The 22,595-nt window shown below is 41.8% G+C and overlaps 1 protein-coding gene and 1 non-coding gene across 3 annotated transcripts; both read right to left on the bottom strand.

Annotated features, from left to right (window-relative positions):
* Positions 1 to 1,709: 1,709 nt before the first annotated feature.
* Rnf168 (ring finger protein 168) lies at positions 1,710 to 21,892 on the bottom strand. 2 transcript variants are annotated; one of them, XM_029544879.1, is made up of 6 exons: positions 20,951 to 21,892; positions 16,713 to 16,786; positions 13,534 to 13,713; positions 9,720 to 9,841; positions 5,328 to 5,406; positions 1,710 to 3,318 (listed from the first exon to the last, which is right to left on the bottom strand). In XM_029544879.1, exons 1-6 carry the CDS (start codon positions 21,255 to 21,257, stop codon positions 2,362 to 2,364), a joined length of 1,719 nt encoding a protein of 572 aa, XP_029400739.1. In that variant the 5' UTR covers positions 21,258 to 21,892; the 3' UTR covers positions 1,710 to 2,361. The 2 variants fall into 2 exon arrangements, with proteins under 2 accessions (XP_029400739.1, XP_021065327.1); XM_021209668.2 differs by having other exon boundaries at positions 1,710 to 3,300.
* Positions 19,049 to 19,151, bottom strand: LOC115065194. Its single transcript, XR_003844981.1, has one exon. It is a non-coding gene; the product is annotated as a U6 spliceosomal RNA (small nuclear RNA).
* Positions 21,893 to 22,595: the final 703 nt, after the last annotated feature.

Below are 22,595 nucleotides of genomic sequence, written 5' to 3'. Positions count from 1 at the left end.
ACTGTGTAGACCAGGCTGCGTTCTACCTCAGAGATCTGCCTGCCTGTCTTACAAGAGTGGAGTACATGGGGCTGGAGAGATGGCTCAGCGGTTAAGAGCACTGACTGCTCTTCCGAAGGTCCCGAGTTCAAATCCCAGCAAACACATGGTGTCTCACAACCATCTGTAATGGGATCTGATGCCCTCTTCTGGTGTGTCTGAAGACAGCTACAGTATACTCATTCACGTAAAANAAATCTTTAAAAAAAAAAAAAAAGTGGGAGTATGGCTAGCAACTATGTTAAATTTCATGGAATTTTGTTATAACCCATGTCTAAATTTGATGTAGCCAATTTTTTTTTTTTTTTTTTTTTTGGTTTTTCGAGACAGGGTTTCTCTGTATAGCTCTGGCTGTCCTGGTACTCACTTGGTAGACCAGGCTGGCCTCTAACTCAGAAATCCGCCTGCCTCTGCCTCCCGAGTGCTGGGATTAAAGGCCTGCGCCACCAGGCCCGGCGATGTAGCCAATTTTTGTTTTGGTTTTTGAGACAGTTTCACTCATTTGGGCAAGGAATGTAACTCGGAGAATGCAGCCCAGCTTGGCCACCAAAATTCAGCCTTAGCCTTGATAGGGTTAGCATGTACAACCATGCCCGGTCTGTAGCCAATTTTTTATTAAAGTGTAGTAAAATAAACATGAGCCAGGTGTGGTGGCACACGCCTTTAATCCCAGCATTTGGGAGGCAGAGGCAGAGGCAGGCGGATTTCTGAGTTTGAGACCAGCCTGGTCAACAAAGTGAGTTCCAGGACAGCCAGGGCTATACAGAGAAACCCTGTCTCAGAAAAAACAAAACAACAACAACAACAAAAAACAAAAAACATGAGAGCCAATTTTTATTCATTATTCTTTTAATTTTTTTTTGTTTGTTTTAAAGAACTCAGAGATGCTCTTGCCTCTGACATGCTGGTATTAATTAGGCTGTGCCACCATGCCAGGCATCTTTTTTTCCCCAAATCTGCACAGCTTTAATACTCTGAGATATTAAATATTTTCCAACAAAAATGAGGAAAAAGCAGTTCACTAATGACCAATTTAAAAAAATCTAATGCTTTCTATTTCTAACACAAAGGCATTTAAGAATAACATTTAAGAAAGACATTAAGAATAACAGAGAGGCTAACAGAGAAACTAAAAACCTGAAAATAACTTCAATCAGGATAATCCCCCATAGACAACCTGGTGGTGAATATATAATTTCTCACTATATCATACAGTAATGTTCTTCTTAGTCCCTTTCTGGTCATGAACTATTCCACAAAGATTGAATGTGATAATATCTAATTCGAAGTCCCATCACTATCTTCCTAAAGCATTAAGTTAAATTGCTTTTAGAGAAAATTTTGCCAGGATAAACATAAAGTCTTAAAACTCAGAAGAAAAAATTCAAATGTCAAAAATGTGGATAAAGCCAAACACTGCATTGGGACAGTTTATTATGTTCACAGGACATAAATGGAGCCAAGACACCAGAATAGAGTCTACTGAAACTACAGCTTGCTAAGTTGTCTTAACAAAAGATAGAAGCTCAACTTCACAATATCTGTCTGGATCCCAGGGTAATCAAGACAAACCCCACACCACTTTCCATCTGTGTGCACAGACAAGCATGTGTCTGAGCCAGTAAGCAGTAAGGATGGTAATGCCAGGTGTTCAACAGCAGAGCACAGTATCATTTTATTACAATAATTTATTTGCTTCTAGACAAGATCAGTAAAAATATACCAATTTGCCCTTTTACACCAAGATGCCATAGAGGGAAAAGCTATAAACTCTAAATATTTTCTGCCACTTAAAGGGATTAAAGAGAATGTTCTGCCACAAGAAACCTGAAGTCCATGCTGAACCCAGTTTCTGATTATCCATTCAGTTCCATCGATCCCCTACCTACCAATCACCACTCATCCCATCACTCTTAAACCCTTGCATTAACAATCTAGCAGCTTTTCTCTAACTAATTAGTGTTATGGAAGATACCTGTGTGGACTCCTTACCCATTCATTTAAAAAAAAAAAAAGCCCATAAAAGTTTTGGAAAGGGAAGTGGGACCTGAAGACATCCTGACCAAGGTGTTTTTATACCTCTAAAGATGTCACACTTAGAACACAGCAGTTATTGACAATAAAAACAATTCTCAAGGTTGTTTCCTAATCGCTGTCTTTTGCAGAAACACATTTGTAAACTCTTCCTTTGTAACCACACCTCAAAGAGTAAGTGCTTGCTGAGCAGACCTAATGACACATCTCAGGGCATTAGGACAGGAGAGTTAGCTTTGCAATACAGCGTTTCTGGATTATAGAACTCTTTCCCCATGCTTTGCTCGGTTATCTCTGAAACATTTGAAAAATGCTTCTCTGTGACTTTCTATGCTGTAGGGAATAGGCACTTTTAGATACATTACAATTATCTTGAGTAGAAGTTGGCATCTTTTTTCCATTAACTGAATCCTTCCATGTGTTTTTAAAGGGTTCCCAATATTTATCTTTTGTGTTCCTCTGAGATTTTGAACAATCTGCATTAGTTTGCTTTAGGGAATTCCTATCTTTGGAATTCTTCCTCTGTCTATTCAGCAGCCTGTCTGGGGGTGAGGATGTGCGTAGCTGGTATTGATCTGGGGACCCTTTCTGCCGGTTTGGCACCATTTGCTCTTTATCTACCTCTTTCTGAAGTTGTAATGCTAACAATCTGTCCTGCTCTTCTTGTTTATGTCTCTCAAAAAGCATATGTTCCAAATCTATCAGTTTTTGGGTAAAATTCACTTCTGTTTCTTCTTGATCTGAGGAGGATTCTATGAATAGTTTCCTTCTTTTTGCAGAAAAGCATGGATCCATGACTTCTTCAAACACAGATTCCTGGTTTTCTCGGTCGGAAATCTCTTTTTCAACTAGTAAGTGATACATTCTAGTCTCTGTTGGAACTCTGTTGCCCCCTGTTAACTGGGTCACACTTGTCACAGAGTATTGTTCATTTTCTATTTTGCTAGAAGGGTTAACTGCAGCTTCATTAGAGTAAGAAACTGTGGCTCTAGGCCCATCCTCATTTACAATACATACATCATCAGGACTGGTTGATACTGGTTCAACTTTTCCCTGGAGGCACTGCCCAGTGTCTCCTACACAGAGCAGTGGCACAGCTATCTCTGCAGAAGACTCCGAACCTTGTTCTTGAGTTTCCAGGCAGGTCTGAGGAGAAAGTGTTGGCATATTTTTTTCAATTTCTGTGTCTTCCAACACAGGGCTCTTCGTGTCACTACTGTCAGCTTCCTGTAGAAAACAAAATTCCTGAGTATATAAAGAGAAAACATATAAGCCAGTTACACTGATATCTTAGATGAATGGTCACTAGACACGATCACATATTACTAATGACGGATTCTCATCCGTCATATTTGCTATCACAACCTATCTACCATAATTCTTTCTTAATCCTATTTTTTACCTGGTGTGCCAAGTAAGATCAAGACAAGTCATTTCACTGACATGGAAACCTACAGTAGCTTTAATTATATTTAACATATGGCCAATAGCTGGCATCAGGTCTTGGCCTCTTTCACCTTACACACTTCTGGTTCAGGGTGTTTTGACCTTTACGTGTTATGATCGTCTCTGATATTTTAAAGGTTTTATTTTTAATTAAGTGTATCTGTTGGGGGAGGAAGGGGCAATGCATGAACATGAGTGCAAATGTCCAGAGTACCTGGAGCTGGAGTTACAGCAGTTGATGTAAATGAACCAAACTTGGGCTCTCCAGAAGAACAGTGAGTGATCTCCAGCCCTTCTTCGGTATTTTAATGATGCATCTACAAAGACCTATTCTGAGGAGAATTTTTTGTTTTGTTTTGTTTTTTTCCGAGATAGGGTTTCTCTGTTATAGCCCTGGTTGTCCTGGAACTAACTTTGTAGACCAGGTTGGCCTCGAACTCAGAAATCCGCCTGTCTCTGCCTCCCAAGTTTGAAGTGACTTTTAAAAAACCACCACCACCAACAACAACAACAACAAACTCTAAGTTTGTTCATTACCAGGACCCCTTGGAGCTGTATAATGGGGATGTGACCAAAAATAATTGAGTTTTTTGAAACAGAGTATTACTATGTAGTCTAGACTGACATGAAACTTGCTATATTTTTCTGACCATAACCTCCTGTGTGAAAGGATTATAGCCCACACCACATGGGGTTTGAGTGATACCACATTCTTGCTTGGCCGCGGCTTAGAGTCTCAGTTGTGAGGACTCCTCCTTGACATTCATGGCTGACACTGCCCTCCTAAAATTCACTACTTTGCATCTGAAAGTCTTCTAGGTAAACAGGAGCCACATGTAACCTGTTCAGTTGTGTAAATTTTATGTTAGTCAGAGAATAGAAATTATGGCCCAGCCAAACAGTTATGGTACACACACCTCTGATCCCAGAGCTCAGGAGGCAGAGGCAGTTGGATCTTTGTGAATTCGAGGCCAGCCTGGTCTACAGAATAAGTTCCATTTCGGCCAAAGGAACACAGAAAAACCCTGTCCAGGAAAAAACAAAACCAAACAAGCAAAAAAAAGAAACCATGGCCCGTCTGGCCTATGCCTATGTTTGAGCACAAAGTTGCGGGCAGGGGAACTGGCTCAGTGCGGAGTACTTGCTGCTGCTCCTGCAGAGGACGCAAACTGATTCCTAGCACCCACACAGCAGCTCACAACCTTACTCCAGTACTGAGGTAATGCCCTCTTATGACCTTCTTGGGCCCCAGGCATCCACATGTGTTGTACAAACACACATGTAGGAAACACAGAGATGGTATAGCAGTTAAAAGTACTGGCCGTTCTTCCAGATGACCTGGGTTTAATTCTCAGCACCCACATGGCAGCTCACAACTGTCTCTAACTCCAGTTCCAGGGATCCAACACCTACACACATACATACATGCAGGCGAAATACCAACACACATGAAAACAAATCAGAGCCTTTAGGAGACAAAGGCAGAAGGTCTCTACAAGGCCAGTTCCAGGCCAGCCAGGGCAACATAGAGAAATCATGTCTCTTTTGGGAAAAAAAAAAAAAAATCAAAATCTATTTAGAAATAAATCAATAAAATCTTAAAAGAAAAGATAAAGTTTCACTTGGACACAGAGAAGCTCACTTGTTTGTGTATTTACTAAGGAGGCATCCACTGGTAGCCAGGGCAGAGCCCCTCTGATAACAAAGACCAAAGTATCTATCAGGGTCCATTAGAGAAAAGTGAACCCAGAGAGCCAGGTAATGCGCAGCAGGAGTCAATGCCCCTCCCACTCTGAGCACCAACATACCTTAGACTTGCAGATGTCTTCTCCGAACTCAGCCTTACATGCCCATGTGGTCCCAGGCTTCAACTTAGGTGACAAATATCTTTAAACAAACAAACAAACAAACAAAAATGTTTAAAGTTTAGTAAAACTTTGATGTCTTGAAAAAAATTCAATATGGTAAAAGGTTGATGAACCACTTATGCCTAAAGGTTGTATGTTTGCTGGCTATCTTACTGGAAAATCTCCAGGTCTCCGGTCAACTTTGAGATAAAATTTGAAACCCTGAGTACTCTAAAACTGCCTTGGCTAGTACACAGGAGGCACAAGCTTCCTGCCATGTAACACAGCAGGGGTGGAGGGGTGGGGTAGCACTGTATTTTAGTGTAAAAACAGAAAAGGTCATTTTAATATTTTATAATTCTTGAAAAGGGTTTAAAGGTCAAACAATGGAAGACCATAAAGTTTCTCAAAATTCACAAAAATATCATTTTAGGCTAGACAGTGGTGACATCCATCTTTAATCCCATTACTGGGGAGGCAGATCACTCCTGAGTTCAAGGCCAGCCTGAGTTCCAGGACAGCCAGGGCTATACAGAGAAACTCTCATCTCAAAAAATAACCAAATAACAATAACAACAACAAAAATAAGTCATTATTTTAAGAGGAGGCTATTATGTCTTACCAGAAATTTTGGCTAATATTTTTTCTTAAAATAAAAGCGGGAGAAAATGGCTTTATTGTTTCTGCCAGCAGGGACCCAGGTTCTCATGCATGTTAACAGCTATTTGTTATTACTTTAAACCAATTCTCTCCCATGGTAAAAAAGGCTTATTAGTGGCAGTTAGTACAAATCAAGAGCTGACACGTTACATATGCTCTTCTTTCAACTCCATGAACCATGGAGGCACCTGACATCCTAACACTTAGATGAGAGGATTTCATTGTTCTCCTCTGACAACTTAGTTTCTCCACTGGAACTCTGCATGAAGCAGCTTTTGAGGTCCTCCTGGCAATCTGAAGCGTCAAAGGCTCAACAGCATCCCACCTCACTCACTACTTACTGCCTCTTCTGCCTCCTTTTAAATGTATAGTTCAGGCTGGCCTCAAATTCGAGACTCTCCTGCCTCTGCCTCCTTCAGCAAATCCTGCCAGTGTGCACCACCACAACTGGCAACTCGTCCTTTTTAGACAAGGATTTACCATGTCACTTACAATGACCAGGCTGGGTTCAAACCCAAGTTCTCCTATCTTATTATTTAGCCTTTAGAGTAAGTGGTACTAAATGTGTGTCATCAATCATACCTAGTCTAAAGCATCCTTTTTTGTTTTGTTTTGTTTTTTGGTTTTTTTGAGACAGGGTTTCTCTGTGTAGCCCTGGCTGACCTGGAACTTACTCTGTAGACCAGGCTGGCCTCGAACTCAGAAATCCACCTGCCTCTGCCTCCTGAGTGCTGGGATTAAAGGCGTGCGCCACCACGCCCAGCAATGGTTGCTTTTTAAAAGGATGCTTTAAGCCGGGCGTGGTGGCACATGCCTTTAATCCCAGCACTCGGGAGGCAGAGGCAGGCGGATTTCTGAGTTTGAGGCCAGCCTAGTTTATGGAGTGAGTTCCAGGACAGCCAGAGCTATACAGAGAAATTCTGTCTCAAAAAAAAAACCCAAAAACAAACAAACAAAAAAACCCAACCATAGTCCTTAGTGACTTTTATTCCCTTAAAGATCTTATCAAGAAAATATATAAGAGGCATGAAAATAGCCAGGCAGTGGTGGTGCACTCAGGAGGCGGAGGCGGAGGCGGAGGCGGAGGCGGAGGCTGGCGGATCTGTCTGCCTCTTATCTCTAAACTTGTGGCCAGCCTGGTCTACAGAGTGAGTTCCCAGACAGTCAGGGATACACAGAGAAGAGAGACTGTCTTAAAAAAAAAAAAAAAAAAAAAAAAAAAAAAGAAAACAAAGTTTATGAAAGAAGAGTAATGCACACATCTAAGAATCATATAAATTATAGTAATGGGAAAGGAATATCACTGGAAAAGACCAGAGTGAATGACATGTACATTTCTGTGTATGTATGTTATTTTTTCTTTTATTTTTGAGATTATACTTACTTAGCTTTGACATACCAAAGCAGATGGGGAAAGCCCACAGGGCCTTGACCCTAACAAAGAACTACAGGCCACCAAGCAATGCTTCCCCAGGGAAGAGCCCAACAATTATCCAGTTCCAAATGATTAGCCCTGAAAACACACCTACAAGTAACAGTACTGATGGAGATTATACTTAGGAATGTATATACATAAACACATGTATATGTACACAGGAATATGTACATAAGCATACATATATGCACGTAATAACAATTAATGAAAAAGAGGCCATGAATTTGAAAGAAAGCAAGAAGGGACATATGGGACTGTTTGGAAAGAGGTTTCCTTCCTCTTTTTTTTTTTTTACTTGAGAAAGTGTTCTATAAAAGGTTTCCAAGACAGTGCCTTGGCTGTGCTGAAGATCCACATGTAGATGGGATGGCCTTGAATTGACAGAGTTCTACCTGCCTCTGTCTTACAAATGCGGGAATTCATGTCCCACAACACTTGGCATTTGTGCACAGTCTATATCTTACTCCAAAGGGTTATTTGGACATGCAGGAAATTCCCTAGGAAATACTGTTCAGATTTGTGCACTTTCTCGTACATGCTGCTTGATTTAATGTTGTATTGGGGGGAGGTCTGGTTATAAAGTTCCCTCCCTATGGGGCCTCTTATTCATCTCTCTCCTTACACAGACTTCAGTTTCTTATCTCTTACTATTTATTACTGTATGTGTATAAGGGTTTGATATTTATTAGCACATGACTGCAACAGTGTGTGTGTGCATGCATGTACGCACATGTGTATGCATGCCAAGGACAACTCTGTGGAATCAGTTCTTGTTCCACTCTCTTTCACGGGCTCTAGAGAACTAACACAGATTGCCAGGCTGGTACTGCAAGTTTTTATCCACAGAGCTAGCTTGTCAGTCCTCATTTCTTACTTTAAAAAGAGTTCCTTTTCTTTTCATTTTTCTTTCCTTTTTTTCCCCTCTCACAGTTTCTCTGTGTAACAGCTCTGGTTGTCCTGAATCTCACTTTGTAGTCCAGGTTAGCCTCAATATTTAGCCCGGCAGTGGTGGTGCACTTGAGAGGCAGAGGTAGGTGGATCTCTGTAAGTCCAAGGCTAGGCTGGTCTACAGAGTCAATTCCAGGACAGCCAAGGCTACACAAAGAAACCCTGACTTGAAAAACCAAAACCAAACCAAACCAAACAAACAGGCAAATAAACAAAAACAAAAATAGGAGATTTTGTTTGTTTTTTCAAGACATGTTTTCTGTGTTGCCTGGCTGTCCTGGAACCCAGAGATCCATCTGCCTCTGCCTCCCAAGTGGTGGGATTACAGGCATGTACATGTCTATGCACCACTATGTGTAACTCCAGCCCACATTCTTTAATGATTCGTTTTATTTTTATGTATGTATGTATGTATGTATGTATGTATGTATGTATGTATGTATGTATGACTGTATGCTTCATGGTCTGTAGAGGCCAGAAAAGTGCATGGTATTCCCTGAGTGGGTTAGGAGCTACCACACCTGATTTAAGTCTGAGAATTGAATTTAGGTCCTTTGAAAGAGCAACAAGTGCTTTTAACCATTAAACCATCTCTCTAGCTCTTAATTTTTTTTTTTTTTTTTTTTTTTTTTTTGGAGACAGGGTTTCCCTGTGTAGCCTTGGCTACACAGAACTAGAACAATTCTGGAACTAGCTCTGTTGGCCTTTGACTCACAGAGGTCTGCCTGCCTCCTAAGTGCTGGGATTAGAGGTGTGACCACCTGGCTCAAGCTTTCAATTAAAATAGCTTTTTGGTAAGATGGTCCAGCAGGTATACGTGCTTGCTCCATGTCCGATACCAAGCCAGGGTCAGTTCCCAATGCCTACACTAGGCCTCAGAGACAGCCATGACTCTAGTACTAGGGAATCCAGCGCTGTCTTTGGGCATCTAAGGGCACCAGGCACACATTCCATGCATTTACATGCAGGCAAAACACTTACACACATAAAAAGTAAGTAAGTAAGCCGGGCCTGGTGGCGCAGGCCTTTAATCCCAGCACTCGGGAGGCAGAGGCAGGTGAATTTCTGAGTTCGAGGCCAGCCTGGTCTACCAAGTGAGTTCCAGGACAGCCAGGGCTATACAGAGAAACCCTGTCTCGAAAAACCAAAAAAATAAAAATAAAAATAAAAAGTAAGTAAGTAAGTAAATCTTTAAAAGACAACAAAAGCTCATTAACAAACCTTAAAGCCTTGGTAGTCAGTATGAACACAACCCAAAGGCATACATAGAGTAGACAATCAATGGATAAATGACAGCCATGTTCACTTACTTTTGAATATCTCCGAAGTTATTTTGTTTGTTTGTATTTTTCTTCTGTGACTTGTTTGTGACTGGATCTGATTTTCTGGAACTCAAAGGAGAAGCCAAGATATTTCTCTCATAGTTGCTGTTCTTCAATAACAAGAAAAACATACAAAGACATTTTATTAAGAACTTGATGAATTGCATTAACTCAAAATTCTTTTTAAGGTAAATTTTTTTTTTTTGTTTTTTTAGTTTTTTGAGACAGGGTTTCTCTGTATAGCCCTGGCTGTCCTGGAATTCACTCTGTAGACCAGGTTGGCCTCGAACTCAGAAATCCACCTGCCTCTGCCTCCCAAGTGCTGGGATTAAAGGCATGTGCCACCATGCCCGGCTTAAAGCATCCTTTTAAAAAGCAACCATTGTTCATCTTAGCTGCCTGGAAATCAGTCTTTTCCTGTTTGTGTTTGGAACAAGATGTAGAACTCTCAGCTCCTCTTGAACCATGCCTGCCTGGACACTGCCATGCTCCTGCCTCAATGATAATGGACTGAACCTCTGAGCCAGCCCCAATTAAATGCTGTCCTTGTAAGAGTTGCCTTGGTCATGGTGCCTGTTCACAGCAGTAAAACACCAACTAAGACAAATAATTTATTTGTATTTTATGTGCATTGGTGTTCTGCCTGCTTGTATGTGTGTGTGTGAAGGTATCATATTCCCTGAAACTAGAGTTAGAGACAACTGTATGCTACCATATGGGTGCTGGGAATTGAACCTTGGGTCCTCTGAAAGAGTAGTCAATACTCTTAACCACTGAGCCATCACTCTAGCCCCTAACTCAAAATTCTTACCATCTTTCAAAAATTAAATTCTAAGCCGGGCAGTGGTGGCGCACGCCTTTAATCCCAGCACTTGGGAGGCAGAGGCAGGTGGATTTCTGAGTTCGAGGCCAGCCTGGTCTACAGAGTGAGTTCCCGGACAGCCAGGGCCACACAGAGAAACCCTCTCTCGAAAAACAAACAAACAAACAAACAAATAATAATAATTAAATTCTATAAGCTCTTTAAAAGACTACTGACTACATCTATCTATCTATCTATCATTTTCCTTCATTTTCCTTTCCAAGTCTATTTTGCAACGGGTACCCATATAGCATTTACATCATATTACAGATCATAAGTAATGATTTAAAGTCCATGGAAAGCAAGATGGCTCAGTAGTTAAAGGTACTGATCACTAAGTCTGACAACCTGAGTTCCATCTCAAGACCAGAAAGATAGAAACAGAACCAACTCTCACAAGTTGTCTACTGATCTCTGACATGTGCGCATGCACACACGCGCGCACACACACACACACACACACACACACACACACACACACACACACGCACGAACACACATTGGTCAAATAGTGAAAATAAGTATACAGGAGAATATGTTTAGGTTATATGCAAAGCTATGCCATTTTATGTAAGAGTTGACTATTTTTAGATTTTTGTTTGTATGCGAGATCCCAAAATTAATTGAGATATCGAGGTATAACTATATAAAAAAAATTAAGCCTATTCAAGTTTGCCTAAATTATATTTGTTACTATAAATATAATTATATATAAATACATGTGTATACATAAAATAAAACACAATACACACAAATATACTCTCAAATAAATGAAGATATTAATCTCCTAGCCAATAATTTCATGGTTTTTTTTTTTTTTAAAGATTTCCCCATTTTATGTGTACGGATATTTTATCAGTACATATGTCTGTGCACCACATGCATGCCTGACACTTGGGGAGTTCAGAAAAGGGTGTTGGGTACCTGGAACCAGAGTAAGAGATGACTGTAAGCTGGCATGTGTGTAGGTGCGAAGAATCAAATCTGGCTCTTTGTGAGTGTAAGCAGCACTCTTTGCACTGAGCCAGCCTGACAGTTTCATGGAAGTATAGCTACCTTACTCTACTGTAGAAAATATTACTTAAAGAGCCAAGAAAATATCTGGATCAAAAGTTATTACACAGAAATAAGTCATAATTGTTCACCCATCTCTAAAACGTTACAATAAACGAACAATTACCCTAAAATTTCAATAAATCTACTCTGACCTCATTGAAAACTAGACTTAGTAGGTCCAAGTGACTCCAAATTCCCTTTTTCCATATCTCCATCTCAATCCCACTCATCAACGACTTACTAGTCTACTTGAGATAATCGCTCTCTTTTCTTCCTTTTGTTCCCTTCCCCCATCACTTTCTGGTTTGTACATTTGTTTGTAGACAGTTCTGACTATGTAGCTCACACTGGCCTTGAAATTGCAGTGATCCATTTACCTCATCCTCCTAAAGTGCTAGGATTAACCCATAACTGGTTAATTTAATTTCCTGACGGTGTATCTTTCTAAATTTTAACGAGAACTGAGGAGAGACTACAACAAAAGGGGGATGAAATCACAAAGCTTAAATACATTATAAATGGTAAGAGTCATAAAAAACAATTCTAGGTATACTTCATTTTGATAAAATATATTCCCATGTGTGTTTTTTCAAAAGTAAGGGAGTTAAACATCATTATATTCCCCATACCCCCAGGGATTTAAATAATTTAAAAAGAAACCTACATATATAGTTCACTGCTATAACATGTGCGACAGCTTTGTCTTCTATCTCCCAGGCTCTTTTAAGGCACTAAGTCCTAAAATCGTTAGGGTTTAGCATATGTATTTTTACCACCTTGCCTTTTATTTTTCTTTATAAGCAATAATTTAATAGATAACAGAATCCAGGTTCAATATATTACTTAAGGACTAGGTTAGGTTAGGAAGACCAGCTCAAGGGGTAAACACACTTGCCAGCACTCCTGGAGACCCAAGTTTGATCCCCAGAACCCACACAGAGGAGGAGAGAACCAACTCCTGCAATCTGTCCTCTGATTGCCACTAATGTGGTACCCATACACTAAGTAAATGTTAGATAAAACAGTATCAGGCTGAGGGTATCACGTATTTGCCTATACTGGGATTTAATCCATAACCCTGACCCTGATGAACATGTAGTCAACTACAGTAAATAGGCAACAACACACAAAAATATTACATATTCCCAACCCTGATGAACATGTACCCAACTACAGTAAATATGTGCAATAATACACAAAAATGTTGCATTCAGGGTTGGAGGGCTCAGCGGTTAAGAGCACTGACTGCTCTTCCAGAGGTCCTGAGGTCAATTCCCAGCAACCACATGGTGGCTCACAACCATCTGTAATGAGACCTGATGTCCTTTTCTGGTGTGTCTGAAGACAGTTACAGTGTACTCATATAAATAAAATAAATAAATCTTTAAAAAATATGTTGCATTCATAAAAAAGTTTTTTGGGCTGAGAGTGGTATACAGGCCTTTAATACTAGCTCTCAAGAGGGAGGTTAGAGGCAGGCAACCTCTGTGAGATCTATCTACACAGGGAGTTCCTAGACTGCACAGGACTACAGACAGACAGACAATAGACAACAACAAACAAACAAAACACAAAAGTCTGTTGTTGTTGTTGTTACTATTATTTATCCTGGAGTTGGAGAAATGGCTCAGAGGTTTAAATCACCAACTGCTCTTGAGAGGACCCAAATCACTTCCTAGCAACTACGTCAGGTGGCTCACAACTGCCTATAATTCAGGTAGATCTGATGTCCTTCTGGCCCTGGGGACATCCAAACACATGTGGTATGTACTCACAAATTAAAAAAAAGTTTTTCCTTTCATAGAACAAAGATCCTAACAAACTTCTAATTCTTGTGGTGCTTTCCTCGGTGCCGAAGATGGGAGCATGTTTGTTTAAACTTACAATACTGGTGCTCAGCCTCCTGGCCAGTTCTTCATCGCCTCTCAGCTGTTCTTCCATCTCACTTCTTCTTTTTTCTGTCTGTCTTTTCTCCTCCTCCTCCTCCTCAGCCAGCAATCTCTGTATGTACTCCTCACTGGCTTTGTTTTCCTCTTCCTTGCTGGCTTGTCGCTCAGCCTCCACCTTTAAAATAATGAAGGACACCCTTCTTTGAGTTTTTATAATACTCATATTTCACAATAATTGTAACAGAAAATTAAAGTAAAAACTATTAAGAATGTATCTCCAATGAATTCAAGTCTCTACAGGTAAACTCCTCTACAGCCAGTTCAAAGTCCTACCCTCAGGAAGCCCACGCCAGTCAGCCCAACAGAGCTTTGGTCAAAGACTCAAACCTCTTGCCCTCAGTCCACAGCAGCACAGACACTCGAGTGTTTTCCTCAGTTCATGGAAAGCCACCCACCACCTAAGCCCAACCTAGGTGCTGCTGCTGCTCTCTTAAGCAGAGCAGACAGACTTAGTAAGGAAAAGAGGAAGATTACCAAGGTGGAGCAGGGCAAGAATACCTTAGACCCAGCTGCTGCTACTTTTGTTCTTTTTAAAAACAGAGTCTCTTCTCTATGTAGTCCTGGGTGTCCTGGAACTCAAAGAGATCCACCTAGTTCTACCTCCAGTGTGCTGGGAATAAAGACATGCACCACCATGCCTGGCATGTTTATTTTTAAATATTACTTGTGTGAGTGTTTATGTGTGAAAACAGGAGGATCACTGAGGCTTCCTGGATTCCAGACTAGCTGAGGAAAAAATAGCAGCAGCAGAGGCAGCAGCAGCAGAGGCAGCAGCAGCAATCTGTCCAGGTTCAGAAGACATTTTGTCTAAAAGGAATAGATGGAGAACTATACAGGACAGGACCTCTCTGTGCACATACACTCTTTATAACCAACTAACAGGAACTTTAGGTGGCTGGGGAGATGGCTCCGTGTGGGCAAGTGTATGCTATCCAAGCATAAGGAACTGAGAACTGAGTTTGGATCCCAGCACCACACAGAAGGTGGGTGTTCACGGGTTAGCCTGTCCAGTTGAATTGATGAGCTGAAGTTCCATGAGACTGAAGTTCAAAGAACAACGTGGAGAAGGATCAGGGAAAAACACCAGATATCAATTTCTGGACTCTCATTCATGGGCACAAATGCACACTCACAGTAAGAATGCAAGAACCAAACATTTGACTTTTGCTGGGTGTGGTAATACACACCTGTAATCTCAGCTGTTAACCCATTAGACAAGGCTAACCTGGGTCAGGTCTATAGACCCTATCTCTAACTCCTCCCCACTTTCCCTAATCAAACAAGTCTTCCTTTTTGGAAGTCATACTGGGTGAGTAAAATGTTTCTATTCTATTAATCTTTGGAAAACAGCTGCTGCAGCTAGTTCAACACGGATACTCACTACAACAGGTTCCCAGTTGGTTGTACAGATACAGTAAGGTCCATTTCTTTTCCTCTAGAATTTACTCAAACGCTCATTGTGTGGCAGCTTGACCTAAGTGCACTGTGTTTCATTCACTTGCGTGTTAGATCATGCCTCCATGAGTAACATACAACTGTGCTTCCTGGATGTCAACAGCTCTTTTATTTGCTAGACCAGTTTACCCTCTGAAGTTCCTACCCCCTCCTGCTGGCAAATAAATAAATATCGCTTTTGTGACGTCACAGACAGCTGCTTGTGCTCCTCTATAGGATCCTGACACTGAGCTTAATACACAGCCCAATTTCAAACATTACTGCAGCTTTATAACACAGAGTTCCAGTTAGAAAAGCAGCCCCTGAGGCAGAGGCAGGCGGATTTCTGAGTTCGAGGCCAGCCTGGTCTAAAAGCAGCCCCTACTGATACTCTTTTGAAATAAATTCAGGAAACTGGCCTTTGAGAAAAAGAAGCACTAGGCTTGCTCTGACGCAGCGTGCTGTCCCAGCAGTACTCATCTGAACTGGTGTAGTTTATTTCTAGCACCTTGCCTCCTGAGTCTTCATGTTTCTTAATTAGTCATAAAGTCCCTAACTTCAAACTTCTAAAGGAGCTTCCAAGACACAGGAATCAATTATTTATCTATGGAGAAAAAGTCAATGGCCACTCCTCAGCACTCTCTCCCTTACATTGGGTCATGACGGACAAGCTCCTGGACAAGCTCCTCTTTCTACTCTGCTTCCCTGCTTCCTTCTCAGACCAAAATTACTAATTCACATGGAGCTAGTCACCTATAATACCAGCACTGAGGAGGCTCTGGCAAGAGGATCATCAGGCTGAGGGCAGTCTAGCTAGGTTACACAGTGGGCACTAGGACAGCCTGGGATATAGAGCAAGAGCCCATCTCAAAACCAGGTGAGTATCCTCCCAGTACCACAGTACCTAGTGAGGTTCTCAACTGCTTCACTGTAAACTAAACCTTTTTCCACTCTGCACTTCAGTCTCCCTGGATACCACACCCAGTCTACCACTCCTTTATCACCCCTTTAAAGGTAAAAAACCTAGGGAAATCAAAGAAGTACTTATACTTAAATGCTTAGGATCACTAACTGTATATAGTAAGTACTAAAGCAGCCACTGCTATACAGCAAGCCCCTCTCTGAAAATAGAAAGCACCCACTATTTAGTTATATAATAAAAACTGTTGTGGTTGAATATTTAAAACGGAACCTTGGGCCAGAAAGATGGCTCATTAGTTTACTTCAGAGCCCCAGCTGCTTGCTCTTCCAGAGGACCCACATGTTGGCTTAGTGTAACTACAGTTCCTGGGAATCCTATGCCCTCTTCTGACCTCTAAGGACATGAAGAACACATGGGATGCATACACATACATGCTGGCAAAACCCATACACATAAAATAAGATATAAATAAATAAATAAATAAATAAATAAAATGGAACCTCTAGGTAGTTTAGTTGGCATGCTTTTAATCTCAGCACTTGAGAAGCAGAGGCAGGATCTCTGTGAAATCATGCCTAATACAACCAAACACTTTTTAATAGGGAGGAGAGGGTATTGCAGTTATCAAGTATATAAAAATGACTAACCTCTCAGTACATGATAGTTATATGTAAATCTAGGATTTATGAGATTGAAAGCACAGCAAAGGCGTTTTCAACAAAATAAAAGAACAAAAACCTGAACTATCTCTTACCCACCTTGCTTATCTCCTCTTCATATTCTCGCCTCAACTCTCCAGGTTCACTGAGCAGACGAACTGGCTGGTACTCAACTGTTTTCAAGGAAAAAAATAGCATTAGGGCAACACAGAACTTTATGACTAACTTTGGCCTTCTATTAAAACTTAATACACAGACATACACTCACAAATTCTATTAAAATAACTGTAAAAGGCAGAACTAGGGATGAAGGTCAACAGCAGAATTCATATTTAGCATGCACCAGGCCCTAAAAAAACCCACCAATAGAGTACTTAAAAAACAAACAGTCAGGCAGTGGTGGCTCACACCTTTAATCCCAGCACTTGGGAGGCAGAGGCAGGAGGATCTCTGAGTTCGAGGCCAGCCTGGTCTACAGAGCGAGTTCCAGGACAGCCAGGGTTACACAGAGAAACCCTGTCTTGAAAAAAACGAAAACAAACAAGTATACTAAGAGATTCATGAAGGAGTGAATAAATTAATTTATAAAAATTGAGACAAAGTCTAGCCTCCAATTCGTGATCCTCCTGCCTCAGACTCCTCTGTTGTAATTAGAAGTATTGAGCCACAAACCACCATACCCAGCTAGGTCTTTGAATTTTCCATTTATCTAAAAATGTTTTGTAGTTTTTCTGAGAGGAAACCTTAAGAGTATCCCTGTTGAGCTGCGTTCCAAATCTAACCTTCAGTGCTTGAGACTGATTTTATTTGGAGACAGGATCATTTAGAGGTAATCAAGTTAAATATGGTCATTGGGGTGAACTTTTAATTATGACTAGTAATCTTGTAAATATGGAACAAATTTATACACAAAGACAAATATGCACAAATAGGAGATGGTATCAAGACAGAGAAGGGGCTGGGACAGGAGAGGTGGCTCAGGGGTTAAAAGCACTGGCTGCTCTTGCAAAGGACCTGAGTTTGATTCCCAGCTCCCACATGGTGGGTGCTCACAACCATCTCTAACTCCAGCTCCAAGAGATACAACATCCTCTTCGGCCTTGGGCAGGCACCAGGCATGTACACAGCACACAACCATACATCAGGCGTAACACTAACACACAGAAGAAATCAAAAAGCTAGAAAGTAGTGCAGAATGTCAAAGGCCCTGGTTTCAGTTTGACTTCTGGCCTCCAAAACTACTAGGACTTTCTCTCTCTCTCTCTCTCTCTCTCTTTTTTTTTTTTTTGGTGTCATAGTTTATGTCATTCTGGCTTTAGGAAACTGATACTCCTCCTGAGTGCAATGATTAAAAATGTGCACCACCACCACCAGGGCTGGCTCTACATTTTTAAAAGCTAATATGTATGATTGAATTCAAAGCACTCTGACACTGACCTATCACATGCCTACAATTTAGAAATTTATTGAAGATTTTAAAGTTCAATAGTACCGAGAAAATAGTCTGGAAAGTCATGAGGTGGAGCCAGGCATGTAGCAGACCTCTAGTCCTAGTTTGAAGGAAGAAGCGGTAGGCTGTTATGATCTCAGGCTAGGCTGGTCCGCACCTCTTTATAGCCATGATCTAGAACCTGTCAATTTTGTTCCTGTTAGCCACTATGCTATGGCAAAATGTGTCACATAAATAACTTGAGAGAGGAAAGATTTAGTTTGGCTCATTTAGAGGCTTGCATTTGTGGTTTTATGCCTGTGCAAGGCAGAAACATGACTGTGAAAAGGCTTGGTAGATTCAATTCAATTGCAGTCAAAAAGCAAAGAAACACATGGAGGAACCAGGAACAACGCATACCGGTCAAAGGCATTTCCAGTATATTTCCTCCAGACAGGCCTCACCTAAAGTCCAGTTGGGATGAACTTATCAGTGGACTGATCCAATGATGACGTTAATGCTCTCCATATAGAACCACCTGAGTAATGACAGCTGGAACAGAGCCTTCATCCCACATTACAACTTTAACAATTCCATTTAGTGAAAGAACAATATATTCTGTGGCAGATATGCACATTTAGTTTATCCATCCATTGATGACACTTGGGCACTTCTACCTTTTTGTCCTGTTATTTTTATATAATACATTTTACAAGTTTGTACTAATATGTTCTCAGAGGAAGGACCTTTTCATATTTGAGCCATCTGAAAACAGAACATACATTCAAAAAACCCTTCTCATTTGGATTACAAAAGTTAAATTTTTTTTCTTTATGCAGGTAGACATTGAAGTAGACTTAATTCATCTTTCTTTTTAAAAGGCTCCAAAAGCTGGGCAGTGGTGGTGCTCACCTTTAGTCGAGGCTGTTGGGAGGCAGAAGCAGGTGGATCTCTACGTTTGAGGGCAGGACCGGCAGGGCTATTTATTACAGAGAAATCCTGTCTCACAAAAAAGGAACATTGGATGAATTTGTGTGTCATCTTTGCACAAGAGCCATGCCAGCTTCTGTCTCATTCTAATTTTAATATGCATGCTCCTAAACAAGCATGTTTCCTCTTTTTGATTACTGTGGAACTGCTATGGACTCTTAGTTTGAGTTTGTTTTCCGCTTTTTCAGGAAATACTGACTCATGCAGGAATTGTGTTTAACTGGGTTTAAGAACATGCACAGGATTCCACTTGCTATGTATCTTCTCTGACACTTGTTACTTTGTCTTGCTGTTGGCACACACCTGTGTGTACATGTGTTTTTATGTCCATAAAGAAATTAGAGAACTTATACGAGTTGGCTTTTTTCTTTCACCCACATGAGTTCTGGGTTTGAACTCAGGTCATCAGGCTTGGCGACAGCTCCTTCACTCAATGCACCACCGAAGCCCTCCCCTTCCCCCATTTGGGTTTTCATAGCCGTCCAAATGAGTAGGAAGAGGTAGTGTTGCCTCTATCTCTGTGGTTTTGATTTTTACTTCCCTAGTGACTGGTTACTCCATTCATGACATTGTAAAATGCTAGTTAAACCCCACAATATCATTAGAATATAAAACACTGTCTAAACCCTTTGCCACCTCTTTTCTTTGAGACTGTCCCACCATAACCCAGGCTGTCTGTCTGTGAATCTACTCTGTAGCTCAGGCTTACCCTGAATTGAGCCTCCTGAGTGCTAGCTAGGATTATAGGAATGAGCCACATTACCTAACCTCTTTGCCCATTTTTAATTGGATTCTTTCTTTTCTTTAAGCTTAAGGGATTTTTTTTTTTTTTGGAGACAGGATCTTACCATATAGTCTTGGCTAAACTTTAAAAAAATAAGAAATCTCAAGTTTTCCTTTCCAAAGTATCTGCAATTATTTAATTCTGCTACCTCCACAGATAAAGAATTGTTCTTAAGAACGGTAATAGTTAGTGATATCCTAAGACAGGGGTTATTTAGCAACGGTTCATTGGCAGGACAAATCTGCCCCCCCCCCCCATTTTCATAAAGTGTTATGGAAACACAGGCACTATCTTCATTTACAAAGGGCAATGTACATTAATGTATTGACTACAGTGGCAGAGCTCACTGTCTTTGGTAGACTATATAGTCCACAAAATACTTACCATTCTGCCCTTATAAAGGGCAATCTTTTCTATAAGAAAAGGTTGCCAACCCTCACTAGTACTACATAATAAAGGACAGGTGTGTAATTGCACACCTGCAACTCGTGTTTGCGAGGCTAAGGCTCTCCCATGACACACAGTAATAAAACCGTGTCTCAAAACATGTCTAAAAAAACGTTTTTAAAAAAAGAAACAACCTTAATTCACAGCAGATGAACACAACTTGACCATTACATATGACAAAACTCTGTCCTTGACTTTAACTGATGTGTGGGCGGGGCTTACGATTCCGACTGTTTTAGCCTTTTTCTTTTTTGTTTTTAAAAGATTTATTTTATTTATGAGTACACAGTTGCTCTCTTCAGACACACCGGAAGAGGGCATCAGACCCCACTGCAGATGGTTGTGAGCCACCGTGTGGTTGCTGGGAATTGAATTCAGGAACTCTGGAAGAGCAGTCAGTGCTCTTAACAGCTGAGCCATCTCCCTCCAGCCCCTTTTTCTTTTTCTTTAAACTAGAAAATGATGGTTCGAGCCCTGCGGTGGTGGCTCATACCTTTAATCCCAGAAGTCACGAGGCAGAGGTAGGTGGATCTCTGGGTTCGAGGTCTGCTTGATCTACATTGTGAGTTCCAGGATAGCCAGGGCTACACAGAGGAACCCTGCCTCGAGAACCAAAAGCAAAGATGGTTCCCTTTCTAAGCGATTTTTGGGCCTTTTTACCCAATAAACATGCTTAATTTTACTTACTGATTTCCTTTGACTCTTGTCCAGAGATTCTAAGCTTGCATTCCTTTGCATAGTGTTTTTGAATAATCTCCCACAGGTCTGTATTGATCAGAGAATTTCTTCGGGTATGGTACCGAGTCCACGAAGAGACCCGGCGACGACAGAAGGGACAGCATAAATTGGCCTTTTCGACAGTGGACTGGAAGCATGGGTTACAGAGCGTGTGGTTGCAAGGCAGGGTTACAGGTTCTAGGAGGATTTCCATACAGATCCCGCACTGACATTCGGCTAAGGAAGGGATGGAGGTTTTAGGTGCAGCCATCTTCATATGCTAATGAGGCCTACCCAACGTTAAAACCTGAAAGGGACTAAAGTCCTCTTTCGCCTAGTCACGCCCAGGACGGAGAAAAGTAGCGAGCCGTCTGGTGTTTCCTCTCACACACACAGCAGCGGACTGAGATCCAGACGGCCTGAGTTCCCACCGGCCCGGGGCAAGCAGGTCAACAGTTATGCCCTGCGTCCAGCAAGGCAATGAAAGAACGTTCCTCCCAGAGTCCGCGGCCTCGGGGCGGAGAGTGGTCCTGTCCCCCCGCGCCACACAAGGGCTCATCCAGCTCCTCTTCTTACCCGGTGAGGACCCGCCTCTACGCGCCAAGCGGCCGGGCCTGCCAGCGCCGGAAGCCCGGACACCGCCGCTCCCAGAGCACAGGGTACCGCCCGGAAGCCGGGCTCGGGCCGCCGCGGGACTTCCGTCTCGCCGTTGCGGTGGAGGCAGCCCTCCAGTGCCCACGCTCCAGCTTCTGGCCCGCCTCGCGGTTCTCCCGAGTCCCGAGACCCAGCCGCTCGCACCCGCGGTCCTGCCAGTCCATCTATTGGCCGCGGCCGGAGCAGGGACCCGGGCTCCACGGACGTCACAATTCCCCGCCAAAACGGCGCGTCTTCCCCGAGGCACCGCCCAGTCGGGCGGGACTTCCGGGAGCTGCGCGTGCGGCTGCGCCTGGCCAACCAGTAGCAACTCTTCCCGCTTTTGGTCGCTCTGCAGGCTGCAGAAACTTGCTTAATCAAGTAACTCTCTAAACCAAGATCCGAACAGGGATTTTTTGTAATTATTCTTTCAGTATTTTTTAGGCTACCCATCTCCTAACCAAGCTTTCTAAAGTTCTTAGTGCTAAAAGGAGATTCCTTAGCATTTATTTGCAACACTAGCATTTTATAGAATATGGTTTATGACAAGCAGATACTGGCTTTATAGACAAGTGACGTTCAAGGAAAGCAGCAACAAAAAGTTACACAGGTGGTTTCAAAGAATCTTTGTAAAGGTTAAATAAAGAGGGGGTGATAGCCTTATGGTACTGGCTAACACTAAGCCATGTAGACATTTGGCTGTTATTGCTTTCCCTCTTGGTTTTGTGGGGTGCTTGGCTTGGGCCCTGTACCCAAGACTTTAGCATGAGTAAATGCCTATTGGGTTTGGTATGTGGAGTCTGAAGAGCTCAACAAAGAGACCCATTTCTATAGTCCCAGCACTTGGGAAGTAGTCACAAAAGGATTATAAACTAGCCTTTGTTACATAACTGGTTCCAAGCCAGCCTGGGCTATATGAGACCCTTCCTCAATTGGTCAGCCGGTTCTCAAAACATTGCAGGCAGGGGCAAGAGGATCTCTA

The sequence above is a fragment of the Mus pahari genome, chromosome 12 (genome assembly GCF_900095145.1).
Source record: "Mus pahari chromosome 12, PAHARI_EIJ_v1.1, whole genome shotgun sequence".
NCBI lineage: Eukaryota > Metazoa > Chordata > Mammalia > Rodentia > Muridae > Mus > Mus pahari.
Note: the sequence above shows the minus strand (reverse complement) of the source record. Positions and strands in the feature narration are given on the sequence as shown.

Bases quoted from the DNA above. Each gene is read 5' to 3' on its own strand.
- Rnf168 (XM_029544879.1), bottom strand. From the start codon at position 21,257: ATGAAGATGGCTGCACCTAAAACCTCCATCCCTTCCTTAGCCGAATGT. The intron at 13,714-16,712 runs GTGGGTAAGAGA...ATTATTTTAAAG, and splicing joins ATGAAGAGGAGATAAGCAAG to GTGGAGGCTGAGCGACAAGC. The intron at 5,407-9,719 runs GTAAGTGAACAT...GTTTGTTTAAAG, and splicing joins AACTTCGGAGATATTCAAAA to ATATTTGTCACCTAAGTTGA.